Raw genomic sequence first — 15,921 nt, 5'->3', positions numbered from 1 at the left:
TAAACAATAACTCATAAATGAAACAAAAGGGAAGGTACAGACCATAAGGAAAAAATATCAGAGAAGAGAAAACCAGGATGGCCAGTAGACATATATGAAGATCTTTGACCCTTGAGGAAGGAAATGCCAATTATTTACATGCCACTTTGCAACCATTAGATTGGCAAATATCAAAAGTCTGACCAAGTGTTTGTGACGATGTGAGAAAATAGGAATTGGTAATCAGTACAGATAGGGGTATAAATTGGGGTAACCACACTGGGGTTTTTGGCAATACCTCACCAAAACGAAGATAAGCACACCCACACGCCAGCATTATCACTTCCGAATAGTTAATGGTTGCATCATTTGTAGAAGAAAAAAAAAAGGGGGGGGTGGACAGTCTAAATGTTCATCTGTAGGACAGCAGGATAATAAATGACAAGGCACTCATAAGAGGGAATAACAAACAAACCATAAAATGAATTAAGTATGTTCTGACGCACTGGAACATGAACAGCTTTCAAGAACAATCTAGAAAGGGAACGTTCTACACAGAATTATATGCAACAGCATGATAGTCTTTATCTACACCCTAAAAACACATAAAGTCCTTCCACATATTGTTCATGACTATCCGTACATAAATAAAATACAATGATGTACGTAGGAATGAGAATAAATTTGCAGCCAGGGTTACTACTCGGGAGGGAATCAAAAGGGACTTGAGCTTTCAGGAAAGCACTTTCTCTTGCTCAAAAGAAATATATAATAAATAAGAAGTCTGAAGCAAAAATATGCAAAAATTTTTTTTATTTCTGATTTGGAGATTTCTGAAATTATTTTGTGTACTTGTCTGTATTTTTTACTTAATTTTTTTTCCCCTCACTTGACTTATGTCTGGTTAACACTAATGAGAAATTCAGAGGAAGAGAAAATTAATCTGAGTAAGGTAGAGTTTGGGGGAAAATCTATGAATTTCTGCCAAGGGTCATGCTCCTGTTTCCCATCACCAAAGGGCATCAGAAATCACGTGGGCAGGGGCGCCTGGGTGGCTCAGTGGGTTAAGCCACTGCCTTTGGCTCAGGTCATGGTCTCAGGGTCCTGGGATCGAGCCCCGCATTGGGCTCTCTGCTCAGCGGGGAGCCTGCTTCCCTCTCTCTCTCTCTCTCTCTGCCTGCCTCTCTACCTACTTGTGATCTCGCTCTGTCAAATAAATAAATAAAAATCTTTAAAAAATAAAAAAAAGAAATAAAAATAAAAAAAGAAATCACGTGGGCAGAGAAAACCCCCCCAGGTGATAATGAACCGCAGGACGACGTTCCGGGAAAGATACCAAGGCCAGTTCTCCCAGCGCGTGTCTCACCTCTCGCACGTGTCTTTTCAGGTGCATGTATACACTCTGTCCAGTTTTTCGAAAATGTCTTTCAACATGTTCCCTTCCAAAGGCCAAAAATGTATTCATGCATACATAGAGTCCACCTTCAGAGTTCTAGGAGAAAGAGACAGGCGACAAAATTAACCAAAGATACCTTGTCAAGTCGTTTAGATACGAAAAAGGTGAAGGGAAGAAGGGCGAACGGTGAAGACAAGACGCAGCAAAAGGCCACCTGGCCGTCGCAGTCCTCTGTGATGACCCTCCACCCACAGCAGGAGTTCCCGTCCCAACCCCGAGCTCCAGGTGCTCCCGGACAGCTGCGCACAGTCTCCCCCTCAGGAGAGCCTCAGAGGCCCTGGGAAATAAACATGCTTGTCTGACTCTCCAAACTGGTGTAAAGGACAATAAGGGAAGAAGCAGCTTGGCAATTGATCCAACTACCAGCAGAGAAATCATTCTTCTTCACTGATCAATGCAAGTCTCCAGGAACAGAAAGTTTATACTCTTTTAGCAAGACAATTCGATTCAAAGATATTCTTCCCTTCCTTTGGTGACACATGATATTTGATGGTACCATTAATAAACTAGGACGATTTAATAAGCCAATAATAACTTAATGCGTAAATTATAAAGGATGGAGTCCTATCATAATCCTAGCTATGCATTTTTGCATGCTATTGTGTGCCTGGTGCTTCTCATACATTATTTCAGATTCTGACAATATTATCATTTCCATTTTACAGTTTAAAAAAAGAACTAAGGGTAAGTAAGTTACTTGCCCAAGTTCACAAGGCTTGAAAGTGTCAGTTAAACTAAAGCCGTTTCTCTTTTTATCCTTCCAGGCCACATTTCAAATATTATTTAATTACAGACATCCTGGCACAATGAACAGTCAAGGATATTGTTCACATTTTAGATGCTTGAGTTTTTATCCCAATTTCACCTCTCCTCTTCTTCTCACTTCATTTAATATGCTTCTATGTAAATTTTGCCTATAAAATTAACCACCCTTGAGACACCTGGCCGGCTCAGTTGGTTGAGCATGTGACTCTTGGTTTCGACTCAGGTCATAATCTCTGGGTTGTGAGACAGAGCCCCACATTGGACTCTGGGCTCAGCGCAGAGTCTACATGAGGTTCTCCCCTCTGCCCCTCCCTTTCCACCCCTCATTTAAACAAATAAATAAATACTATAAAATCAGCCATCCTTTCCTCAAAGAAAGTGGATTTTTATTAAGCTCTTGTCAGTCTCACTTAACCAAATAATTTTTTAAAACAATTTTTAAAAAATCTATCAGAATTACCAACAAATACCTATCAAAATTCCTTACATTACATTTCAGTAGAACACAAATTCAGTATCAAAACAGACACTGATGTTCCTACAAATATATGAAAAATAATTTTTAAGTTCCAATAACTCAAGATTGCATCTTTCTTTATTTTTTTTGCATCTTTCTTTAATTTCTAATAAAATTCTCCAACACTGTATCTATGGTTAATAAGCCAGTTTTATCACAATGAGGATATTATAGCAGCATTAGTTCAGATATGTGCCTATTATTAGAACAAATATATTGCATGAGGGAAGAAAACGAAAAAAGTATAGAGATAACAAAGAAAGAGGTAAAATAGTCTCAATTTGTTGATAACATTATAGTCTATACAGAAAATCCTTAAAAATCTACAAACTACTAACTAGTAAATCTAATCAATGAATTTAGCCAGGGTCTTGGAATACAAGTTTATAGGCAAAAATCAATTTCAATTTTATACTCTGGCAACAAACATCTCGCAAATGAAATTTTTAAAACTTGACTATAAAATAGCATTCAGAAAAGACAAAGTTATTTAGCTTGTGCTTCTGGATAACTTTTTCTCTTTGAATGAGATCATTTGGATAAAACTAGAAAGTTTCTCAACTAGAGGCAACATATTATATTCACTTGAACAACAGATTAAATCCTTTCAGGAGTTTTCAACAGACATGCTTTTTGTATAGTCATAACCCTTTAAAAACTTGTCATCATTATAATGTTCAGTTATTCATTAAGTCCATTAAATTGAGCACCACATATTGTGATTTTGAAAAATAACATTTCCATTCTCTTCCAACGAAATGTAATTCAGTCAAAAATGTAATTTAGTCAAAAAGAATTCAAACCAAAAGATATACCGGGGAATATATGAGATTTGGAACCAGGGTCCTGAACTGCCACTAATAGCTCTGTGGCCTAAAGGTTGTCATTCAGTCTCTGAGCCTCAGTATTTTCCTTCATAAGCATGTCTGCAGCAATAATTCCCATCTGACAGGTTTCATTAAGTTCAAAGGGGGCGAGATACATTCCATGCTGTAAAGCATTACATAAACAAGAGCAATTATTTATTATGAGCTACAGTTTGTGTGCCACATGTATCTCCTATTATCACAATTATTGTATAATTGGGGGAAATAAGCAGAAGGAAGAAAACAGTGAGTCTGACAGCCACACTGGCTGGAGGCAAAAAATACTAATCTATCAGAAAAAATATATATTAAGCAACTACTAGGTGAACCAAAGAATTAGCCAGTAGAAGATGAAAAATGTTCAAGTACAGCATTTTTCTGAAGTAAAATACAGAATAGCCATAAATGCAAAAGTTTATAAAGTAATCTCTACAACAGTCATAGAGTCTTTGCTAATTTCATTGCCAAGAGTTTTTGACTTATTAGGGCAATTGATAAAAAATTTAATATACCCTAAACATTCATTCTCAATTTCTGGAGTCACCTGATATTGTCAAAACGTCTATAACCTGAGAGGAAAATGCTTTAGCCCCGCACAAGGAAGGATTCTATGACAAACATCCTGGGGTCTCCTCCATTCCACACACCATGTCCACCAGCAACTCTGAGATGGAGGTGCTACCATAGGAAGTGTCAGCGGTGCTAAAACTTCAGGACGCACTGAAACACAGATCCCTTCGAAAGCTACCCTATAAAGAACAAACACTTCTGTCTAATGATCCATGCTTTCTTCCCTCTTCCCATCTTAATGTCTACGTATTGGTCCTATAAGACTCTTTCGTGTCCAAAAGCAGTATGCCATGTGCTTTGAACAGCTTCTTCCACAAATGATGACAAGACCATGCGGACAAGTCTCTCTCTCCCAATTCCTTTGGTTGCTAGCCTTGGATCAGAGCTGAGCCAACTCTTGGTTTTCAAACCCTCAATCTCCTGCTCTATTTAACCAGCCACACCCCCACTAAGATTAGTGTCCCGAGAAATACCGTAAAGAACTTGCCTTTCCGTGTCCAAAAGCGCAGCCACGAAATCAAATAGAACTTTATTTGTATAAGTACTATGCTAAAATTGCGGAAACTAGATCACATCTTGGGTTTTGTAATGATGCTAGCAAAGTACATACAAGAAGTACAGGAACTACACTAGAGTGTAAAGACTAGGGTGAGCCTCTCTCTTAATGCCCAGTGTCTTTGTCTTAAGGTAGGATGCACTGTTTTTAGAAAAAAAATAAAAATAGGGGGCGCCTGAGTGGCTCAGTAGTTTGAGCATCCAACTCTTGATACAGCTCAGGTCATGATCTCAGGGTCATGAAATCAAGCCCCATGTCAAGCTCGGGGAGTTCAGTTTAGAGTCTGGCTTGAGAGTCTCTCTCTCCTTTTCTCTCTGCCCTTCCTCCACCCTCACCACACTTTCTCTCTTCCTCTCTAAAAAAATAAAAAAATTTAAAGAAAGAAATCATGCAAGTTAGAAAACTACCAATTGACAGTGAAACACAACTCAAAGAATAAGAGCATAAATACAAAATAATGCTTTTCTCAAGTGATAATAGTAGAGCACTTTATTAAATTAAAACAGGTTACAAATGAAATTCAGATATATTGCAGTAGTTTTTTTAAATAGATTTTTTTCATATCCATAAAGATTCCAAAAATATATTCATTCTACGTTAACTGCTTAATATATGTCAAACCACAAGAAACAGAAAAATGGGGGGAAATCACTGATAAAAGTTAATGGGAGAGTTAGACATCAGTATACAATAAAATTAACCTCAATCCACATCTTATGCCAAACACTGGAATAAAGTCCAGAGAGCTCCAAGAGATAAGCATTTAAAAAACTAAAGAAGAAGAGAAGGGCATATTTATTCCACTTATGAAGGGGAAAATCATTTCTGGCCAAGAAAATATAGGATACAGAGATGGTATGGTTGGGTATAAAAATGTAAACACTAATGAACAAGTTTTACACCACAGGGGGGAAAAAATGAAACAAAAAATGAAACAAATAGAAAACCAATCATAACACAATGAGGAAATATGTAAAGTACAATGAAGAAAAGTTCATATCCAAATTATGTAAAAATTGATAAAATTACAAGATGTCAGCATTCAGATTCAACTTGGTAAGTTTTTAAGTATGTTTAGTTTTAATTGTGAGAAAATATTAAAATCAAATCATCACATTCTCACTACCTCCTGAAGTAATAAGCATATTAAAATAATCTCAAGGCAAGTGTAAGATTACTAAACTAGCAAAAAGTATTGAAAATTACAAGGCCTGAAGCCACAGAGAAAACCTGTATATATCCTCTCACAATATAAATTGGCTTCATCTTTCTAGAGATCAATACAACTACGACCCTTTAACACAGTAGTTCTCCTTTGAGTACAAGACTGCAGGAACCCAGAAGAAAGAGGGAAAAAATCTAATGTGCACGAAAATATTCACAGACGCACTATTTATAAGAGGAAAAAATCTCCCAAACAGAGGAGCTAAGAACTTGTGGCACAACAAAATATTATAATGTTATTTTTCTTGTTTTTCTTTTTTTCAAGATTTTCTTAAATTCAAGTTAGTTCACATACAGTGTAGTATCAGTTTCAGGGGTAGAATTTAGTGATTCATCAGTTGCATATAACAGCCCATGCTCATCACATCATCTGCCTCCTTTATGCCCATCACCTGATCATCCCTCCCCCACCAACCACCTCTGCTCGGCAACCCTCATTTTGTTTCCTATGGTTAAGAGTCTCTTATGATGTGTCTACCTCTCTGTTTTCATCTTATTTTATTTTTCCCTCCCTTTCCCTATGATCCTCTGTTTTGCTTCTTAAATTTCATGTATGAGTAAGATCATATAATTGTCTTTCTCTGATTGACTTACTTTGCGTAGTATAATACCCTCCAGTTCCAGCCACATCATTGCAAATGGCAAGATTTCTTTTTTTTTTTTTAAGATTTTTATTTATTTGACAGACAGAGATCACAGTAGGCAGAGAGGCAGGCAGAGAGAGAGGAGGAAGAAGCCTCCCTGCCGAGGAGAGAGCCCGATGCGGGGCTCGATCCCAGGACCCTGGGATCATGACCTGAGTCGAAGGCAGAGGCTTAACCCACTGTGCCACCCAGGCGCCCCGCAAATGGCAAGATTTCATTCTTTTTCATGGCGGAGTAAATATTACGAATTGAATGTCGTGTATATAGGATGTAGTATAGAACTGTATACAACATGCACAGAAAAATAAAGATCATGGAAAAAACACATGCTGATGACAAGGAGGAAAGGGAACAGAGGAAGGGAAGTCTGTGCACTGACTGAGACCTGAAACGAAGCTGGAATGTCATCAGTGGTTTTATATTTAAGTTCTTCACCTTGGGGCTCACAGCCTTATCTCCCTTTACCTTTGTGCTGTGTCCAAAGAAGTGTTTGTCAAACTACTATCGTGAAAGACCAGATTATTTTGTGCTGTGTTTCATTTTGGTTCTACTCATTAAGGAAAGGCACGTGACTCCACTGCACATGACTAGTCCCAGCTCCAGTCAGATGTGAACTTACTCCCACGTGTAAGTCCCACAAAACCCAAATGGGTTTATATGTTGTTCAAACAAACTAATCTGCTGCCCACACACTTGGATGTGGCTACAATGTCAAGTTGCCATAGAAATTTCTAAATGCTTACTCTCAATATTTGTACTTATCTCTTGGAACCAGTCAGCTGACCGCACCTGAGTAGCACTGGTCTAGAGTTACTTGGTTGCCATGTCGACTCCCCATTCTTAGAACTGCTCAGGACAGGACAGTTCTAAGAATGCCTCATGGTCAAGAAAGCGTCGCTCCGAGGACCTTCAGAGACGTTGGGTCAGGCCCCAAACCTTCAGAGCAGCTGACACCAAAACCAGCTACATACACCAAAGCCTCCATGACTGTACAAGCTCCCAGATCCCAAGCCTGTCCACTTGTCCACCTGCCTGTGCCCATGACCAAATCCCGTGTCCCCTGGCTCATCACCCTGTGCTGCTGGTTCTGAACCCCAAATCTATTTTTGTATTTCATGACGGTTAACATCTCAGTCATTGAAATCTATGGCTGTGAGAAACCCAGGCTTTCTTTGTTTGAGGCCACCGGGTTCAGATCCTGAATCACACATTCGATCCTGGAGGGCAGAGAAATCATGTCATGTTCATTATTTAATTCCTACAACAGTACCTGGTACAGAGCAGAACTGAAGGAACATTTATGGACTGAGTGGCAAAGCTTGTGCAGCCCTCTGTCATTCAGTCACAGAGTTTAGTTCCTCTCTGGAACTGATGTGCAGTGCCCTTCTGATCTGTATTTAAGACCCTTTAGACCACAGGCTCCATTTCAAGTCCTGGCCAAAACTAAAAAATGAGGATCACCAAAAGAAAACTGATGGCCATGCATAGGAAAACAGCCTCTGGCATCTGCAGGAACACTAGTTTTTCAGGTTGGTTCAGCTAAAGCCAGGCTTTCAGCAGCTTAGACACTTGAACCCCGTGACCCCAGCTCCCCTACTTTCTGTGACCAAGCCAGCTTCACTGGTTCTTCAGGACAGTGGCTGCCATGTCCACATCCCATCCCACCTTAGACCCTATCTGGCTTCTACTTGCAGGGGTCATCCAGGCAAGAACGGCCAGTGTGCGCTTCTCTGCATGCTCTTAGCTAAATAAGATTCTAGTGATCATTTTCATGATGCACTAAACAGAAACTTGATCAACATGTAAGACTTGATTAAGAAACCTGAAATCACAAGAAGCCAAGAAATACTATTCAGGGCTTCCCTAAAACTCTATAATGATCCCCTACGACAATTTCTCCCACCCCACGATCAAACCATGAGAGAAAAGCAACATTGGAAGCTCATGTGTTGCTTAAACCCATTCTTCAAAGCATTTTGATATAAATATGATATACACACAGCCGTTCATTTATTACTTTACATTGAATAGCCTACATACTATTCAGAAGTAACATCAAGGACAAAGACAACTTTTTTTACACCGCTGCCTTTTAAAAGAACATTAAAACTAAGGCGAAGATAAAGGTCAAGGTTACATGTTTTCAGAATAGCAAGTGAACAGTCATTTTAAATAAAAATACACCACATTGTCAATCAGTAGGTGTTCAGAGAACTTTGTTTACGATGGTGTGTTCTTGGAGACCGGCCTCCGCTGGAAGACAGGAAGGGAGAGCGAGCCCGTGTGAGCAGTGCACTCAGGAAACAGAGTCGCTGCGTAACACTTGTTTTTATAACCACAGAACAGTGTGGAAAACAAGCGGTCATTGCCACAAAGAGAAACATGATGTAGGTAGATGGAGTCACAACAAATCCACGTCCAGGACAAATTACATACTAACACCCAGGAAGGCGGTGACTCACACACTCATGCAAAAGGGAGATGAAAAGGACAAGAACACAGTATTTTCTAGAACACTGATTTAAAAAAAAAAAAAAAAAAAGGAAGAAAAAGAAATGAACTGAATTAACGGCTTGTAAGTGTGAAAGTAAATCACCTGAATGCTCAAGAACAGATTTCTTTAGTAATTTATACATCTGTGAACTGTAACACCCTTCAGCCATTGAAGAATGATTTGTAATGCATATTTACTGATAGGGAAAGCTCTGCAAGGTATTTCTGAGTGAAAAAAGCAGGTAGCAAAACAGCAGGTGTGACATTACAAAATACACAACGTACCGAGCCTGCACGGCGTGGGCCGTCATCTCTGCATGCAGACATCACGCGAGATGGTTTTCTTCATGTTGTCTTTCACATTTTCTGATTTTTCTTCAGGAAAATTGATTCATTTTTTAATAGTAAAAAATAATTAAACGCTTCTTACTGAATGTGTGTAGAACTAATTATATGTATGCGTAATTCAACAGCGAGATGTCCAACTGTTCCCTTTTCTTAACCCAAACTTTCTTTAGGCTTTCACAACCAACTTCATAGCTCTAAGGGGCTGTATATTCTTGCTACTCACAGTAATTAAGATTACCTGAAATAATTATCTCAAATGTGTAGCTCAGGAAATTTGGGAACACACAAGTAAAAAGAGGGGATGAAGAGTGTAATCTCAGGGAAACAGATGAGAAAGGGATGACAAGAGAGAAATGATACAAAGTCAGGCCACTGTACCCCAGCCCAGGTAGATGACATCTGTGTTCACAAAAGGAGATTGAGAGATCATCTGTGTGAAGTGGGAAAAGCTATGAAGAAGAATGAGGCTATGAAAAGCTATGAAGGAGAATGATGTCTTCTCTGGGGATTTAGAGAAGTTGGTGGTGTTGGGGCAGGAGGAGTTGATTCAGCAGAGGGAGAGAAAGACAAGCGCGGTTGGTGCTGTGATGACCTTTACATCTTACTACAAGATCACTCTGGCTACTGGAGGGAACTGTAGGGTGGGAGCCAAGAGAATATATGGTCACAAAGCTATTGTGCCGTCTAGACCCATGCAACTACTGGCTGCATGAAAACATTTAGCTCTAAATTAATTTAAATTAGTTAAATTAGAAGTTCGGTTTCTCAAATACAATGTACCCATGGCAAGTGCTCAATAGTCACATGTGGCTATGGGTGACTACACTACAGATGCAGAACAATTCCATCACCACAGAAAGTTCTTTAAGACAACCCTTGTCTAAACAAGGCAAGATGGTGGCTCAGCCTCGGAGAGGTGGCAAGAAGTCAGGGAAGGGGAAACTTTGACAGATGCAGGTTATAATTTTAAGATAGAACCCCTGAGCTAAAAGGTGGATTAAGGGGAGCCTGGTGGCTCAGTCGATTTAAGTATCTGCCTTTGGTTCAGGTCACGATCCCGGGGTCCTTGGATGGAGCCCCACCTCGGGCTCCCTGCTCAGCAGGGAGCCTGTGTCTCCCTCTCCCTCTGCCTGCCATTCTGCCTACTTGTGCTCTCTTTCTTTCTCTGTCAAATAAATAAATAAAAACTTAAAAAAAAAAAGATGGATTAGACGCAGGGGTGTGTGGAAAAGGACAGAACCAAGGACAACTCCTCGTTACACTGCTAAGATTACCCACCTCTCTCTGCTCAACTCTTGCTTTCATTAAGCAACCACCTGCCTATTAATTCTGCCTCCCAGGTACTTCCACATCTGAATGGAACCTATAAATATTCCAATGACCAGAGGACAGATCCCCAGTACAGTCTGGTTTCTAGAGCCAAACAAAGTGACAAGGGTTTTTAAAAGCAAAAATGAAGTACAGGCACATGGGAAGTCAGTGGGCAGTAAGAAAGTAAAACAAGGTTCCAGATCAAGGGGGTCAATCACGCAGTCCACAGAAAGGGGAAATAGGATGAGCAAAAAGCACTATCAAGAAACAGGCTAGACAGCAAGGAAACACTCAAATATCTCGCCAGTAGAACAAAACTTCCAGAATACAGTATTTGCAAAATCCAGAAACCTTGCCTCCAACAGCAAATCCACTGAAACAAAATTATCTATATAAACTAAGTAGAAAAAACGAAAGGCATATTATCCCAGGAGAGTGAGTGTAGGCCCCTCTGCTAGACATCAATAAATCATGCTTGTGGCCATAAAGTGTTAAGAAAAAATAGATGTGTTGATGCAGTAATGATTCTTCCAGTTTGCTCCAAGTTTGCCAGCTTCCTCTCTGCGGAGGACTCCCACATACGCCTTAGAGCTGCACAGCCAACTCAGACAGCTAAGGGCAGACTCCAAACAGCTACGTTTTGACACACTATAAATTTACTGTTCCACCAACCCGTCATTTAGGAACCTTTTTCCTAAGGATAAAACCACATCCTTGTGCTGGGTATTTGAAGCAGTGAGGATGCTGTCACCCAAACAGCCGGGGAAGGATTTTGGCAAAAGGCATGAAGAGCGGCTACCATAAGGTTCACAGGGCAAAAATGCAAAATAAATCCCATCGGAGTGAGGACACTGAGGTGAGCACCTTCAGCAGGGCCAGACTAAAGCTGCAATCCACATAAGCAGTTCCCAGCTTACATATAAATAGAATGAGAAACCACCTTGTCAAAGGTAAAAACATTTTACAGTCATTTCTTCTCATTAAGAAAAAAAAAAAAAAAAAGATAGTTTTCTTCAGGATGAGTTTCCCTGACAAACTGTATTAAACATGAGGGTTAGGTTTCCAAGCTAACCTGAAAAACGCCCATCACCACAAGCTGGGTTTGAATATGAATAACAGCCCTGAACAGAGCCCCTCCCCGCCCCCCCCCCCCCCCCCCCCCGCCCCAAGGAGGCCAGCAAAAACTCCTGCCCAAAGTTCTGCTGCAGGGCAGAGCCTCATGCAGAATTGCCCAGGACAGGCAGTCTCTCCTGGGCAACCCCAAGACACTATAAATCCCATTTCACATTCTTCTCAGAAGGATCCCCCCACTTGGGGCTCCTGGGTGGCTCAGTTGTTAGGCGTCTGCCTTCGGCTCAGGTCATGATTTCAGGGTCCTGGGATAGAGCCTCGCATCCCTTTCCCATTCCCCCTACTTATGTTCTCTCTCTCTCTCTCTCTCATCAAATAAACAAATAAATAAAATCTTAAAAGAAAAAAAAAGGATTCCCTCCCCCACCCCACCACCCCACCACCCCACCCCAACTAAATCCCATTAAAGAGATGGCTGGCATTAAGTAGTTTTAATGGGAAGCCATGATTATAACAACCTGCCAGGTAGGTTACTACAGAGGGAAAAGCCAAGGATCAGAGAAATTCAGTGAAATTGCGATACCTGTTGAAGTCTTACCGCTACTAAGTAGCAACCGGGTAGGGTGAGGGGCCGGAACCCAGGCCAGTCTGGCCCTCCACACCCTGCTTGGTGCAACTGAGAAGCACATGTTGCTTTGATGGCAGGAGCCAGGTGGGCAGCTATGGGCAAGCACATGCCACCATAGAGGTTTGGGGAACAGAGCAGTTTCTTGCTTTCTACTAAGGTTGTTTCATTCCAGGAAAGCAGAAGGGGAAGGCAAGGGAGAGCACCCCACACAAGTAGCTTGTGGCGGGTGCTCTGTCAGGCTCTCCTGAACGGGAGGAGAGAGGCTCCAGCAGGACCGACCAGCTCCACTTCACAAACTCCAAAGGACAGCTGGAGTCCCTGGGAGGTGGCTGTCCCCGGCTGACATGGTCATGTCCCCAGAGCCCACCCAGCCTCAACAACCGATGCCAACCATAGGCTGGATCTGTCAGTGAGCCTGCTCTCCTGGTGCAGGCCTAGAGACAGAGTACATATATCGGCTGGGGCTCCTTCCAAAGCTTCCAACTGAGACTCAATGAGAGAACACGCCCAAAGGTGCACGTCCAAAGGAGCAAATCAGCAGCTGGACTTAAAGGACACAATATGTGAATTACTTTCACCCTTGTCCCCTCCCACTCCTCTCTCCTCCTGGCCAGTCAATCCACGGATCCCGCTAATAGTCCCCCAAGCCTATTTCTAAGATCTGCTGGGGACAGAGACATCTGTGTCCACGTCACCACTTTGAACAAGACCCAAAGAATTAACCAGGGCCAAGAAAGCGACACGTGGTTGGATTAGGAGAAAGTCTTCGTAATTGGAACTCACAAGAGCCATCAGCCTCTGGGCCAATCGCCCAGGTACTCAATATGGGGCAGATTTACTCTAGAGTGATTTCACTTCAAACAACAGTCAAGTCTGCATGCATTCCATCTGTAACTACTTGTGCAGCATGATCATCTGTTTAAATTTCTAGTTCCTGGAGGAAATACTGCCCCAGCTCCTCTCTGGGTTTCTCTACACAGCACTTGCCCACCTAATATGATAGTTCGACTCTCATTGATGCCCTTGACGCACTCCATCTGCCCAGCTACAAACCCTGAAATCCCCTTTAGCACCTCCCACTCCTTCATCCGCTGCATATTTGGTCATTAAATTGCTGGGTATCTTTTTTTTTTTTTAAGATTTTATTTATTTATTTGACAGACAGAGATTACAAGTAGACAGGCAGGCAGAGAGAGAGAAGAAGGGAAGTAGGATCCCTGCTGAGCAGACAGTACGATGCGGGGCTCGATCCCAGGACCCTGGAATCATGACCTGAGCCGAAGGAAGAGGCTTTAACCCACTGAGCTACCCAGGCGCCCCATCCTTAGTTTTTCTAAAACATGGTCTTATCATGTCATTTCGCTGCCTATATATTTTCAAAGCACCATTCAGGCTTTCCTAACATAGCATCTCAAATCAGTTTACCAAGTTGATCCAACTTTCCTTGCCAGTGTTGTCACTTAGCTCCTAACCTCTGCTTGCATTCCCTTTGGCCCAAGGGACGTTGTGTTCTACATGCTCCATGCTTTCAGCCTCCATGCATTGGCATATACTTTTCCCTTGGCCTGGGATGCCTTCTCCCAACCCCTTACTCCTCCAGGGAAAACCCGGCTGATCCTTAAAAACCAGCTCAGATGTTCTCTGTAAAGCTGTCACCACTCCCCCGTCCCGAAGCTGAGTTAGACACTAATTTTCCTGTCCTCACAAAGCACTTTGTACATCTCTGTCATGGTTGGGATACTGATTGCTGAGGACGTGGAACAGTTGGGGTCTTGTGCACTTGTGCTAGTAAGGCTGCCTCTTTTCTGTTTTTCTATCTTTTTTATTTTTATATTTTTTAAAGTGGGCTCCATGCCCAGCATGCAGCCCAACAGGGGACTTGAACTCCCTGTGAGATTGAGACCTGAGCTGAGATCAAGAATTGGACTTTTAACTGACTGAGCCACCCGGGCATCCCTGTTTTTTCAAAATCATGAACATTTATTTTGGAATAAAAAATGTTATTAAAAATAACCAATGCCATATTTTTATTTTGTCATGTTATAATCTAAAAAGTCATAAACTTTACCCTTGACAAGCTAGGGAGAGGTGTCTTGGGTCCTTGCTCGGTGTTTTTTGTGTTGTGACTCTGGGCGCCGGAGAGATCTTGGTGGGCATGATCACACAAGGTGCCCCTTAGAGAGATGACAAGAGGGCTGGTCTCTGTGGAGGTAGCCTGGGCCTCTGGGCTGCCACTCATGTTCAGTATTATGGGCAGTCAGCCCAGGACTCCTCTTGTCCCCAAGCACAGGGAAGATGGGAACAAGAGCACCTATTTTTAGGGCTGGAACAGCAAGTCAATGCAATAATGACAAGAATTTAATGAATCTGAACATGCCTCCAGACTAAAGGGGGTGCTTGAGGTGCACAACAGTATGTGTGCTTCCTCTGAGGAGATTAAAAATAAAATGATTTGTTTTGTGTTAATTAGGAAGTATTCACACTTACTTAGAGCCTACCAGGTACCCAGCACTGCCCTGGGAGGGTTTGAGTATTTAGGAGGGAAACAGAGGACCACAGTAAAGAAGAGTATGACGTGGATGTTTCTAGCATAGTACGGAGTATGAGCACCAATTTTGAGTGTGTACTAGGAGTCAAACACGGTACTGGGTACTTTTATATATATTATCTCATTTAATTGCAATAGTAATTGGCTTGTAAATTATAATTACTATTGTCACCTTGTTTTACAAAAAAGGAAACTGAGAGTCAGGGAGGTTACATAGTTTGCTCAGGGACTTGTTCAAAGACTGGTGCATGGCACAGATGGGACTTGAGCCCTGAGATGTCATGGTGTTAGAACCTGAAGCACTTACAGAGTATTATATTTTAAACAGTGTGGCTTTTACATGTATGAATGGAGATTTCAGATATAGGAATAATCAATAAAATCTAGAAAAGTTAGTGGTCTGGATACCTGGATGGGATCCGAAAAGTGGCATCTTGGTGTAGGAAGGGACAGAGACCCGGAGGTGGCACCAAGGTTGGCACGTACGTGAGGAAGAGAGATTACTCGGGCAACTGAAAAGTGAGGCTGGCTCCTCTGCGGGTTATAAAGGTCGGCCTTAGTAAGGTTAGACCTATGGGCTGGCGAGTCAGGAGCCAGGGAACAGTTCGAGGACAGTGGTTATTTGCTGTGGCTGTCCTGGAAGTAGAATGAGGACTAAGGTTGGGAGGTGGGGAGAACCTGAATAGGAATAAGGCTAGGGCTCTTGAAATATTGAGGGTGGTGTTTTCACGAGGATGATGACAGTGGGGATAGAGATGGCAGAGTGGTGGGACCAAACTCAGTAGACATTTTGATGAAAGATACACAGCGGGACGCCTGGGTGGCTCAGTGGGTTAAAGCCTCTGTCTTCAGCTCAGGTCATGATTCCAGGGTCCTGGGATCGAGCCCCGCATCGTGCTGTCTGCTCGGCAGGGAGCCTGCTTCCCTTCCTCTCTCTCTCTCTGC

At 41.9% G+C, this 15,921-nt stretch overlaps 1 protein-coding gene and 1 non-coding gene across 2 annotated transcripts in view; one reads left to right on the top strand and one right to left on the bottom strand.

Moving 5' to 3' along the window:
- Positions 1–15,921, bottom strand: part of USP13 (ubiquitin specific peptidase 13) — a 112,387-nt gene that overhangs the window by 86,564 nt on the left and 9,902 nt on the right. Inside the window, exon 2 of the mRNA XM_044251836.1 lies at positions 1,346–1,471. Within this exon, the coding sequence (XP_044107771.1) occupies positions 1,346–1,471 (126 nt within the window). The remainder of the gene's footprint in view (positions 1–1,345; positions 1,472–15,921) is intronic.
- On the top strand, positions 4,681–4,856 carry LOC122911088. Its single transcript, XR_006385409.1, has one exon. It is a non-coding gene; the product is annotated as a small nucleolar RNA SNORA81 (small nucleolar RNA).

This window comes from Neovison vison, chromosome 6 (assembly GCF_020171115.1).
Source record: "Neovison vison isolate M4711 chromosome 6, ASM_NN_V1, whole genome shotgun sequence".
In the NCBI taxonomy this organism is placed as follows: Eukaryota; Metazoa; Chordata; class Mammalia; order Carnivora; family Mustelidae; genus Neogale; species Neogale vison.
This window is presented reverse-complemented; position numbering and strand designations above follow the sequence as displayed.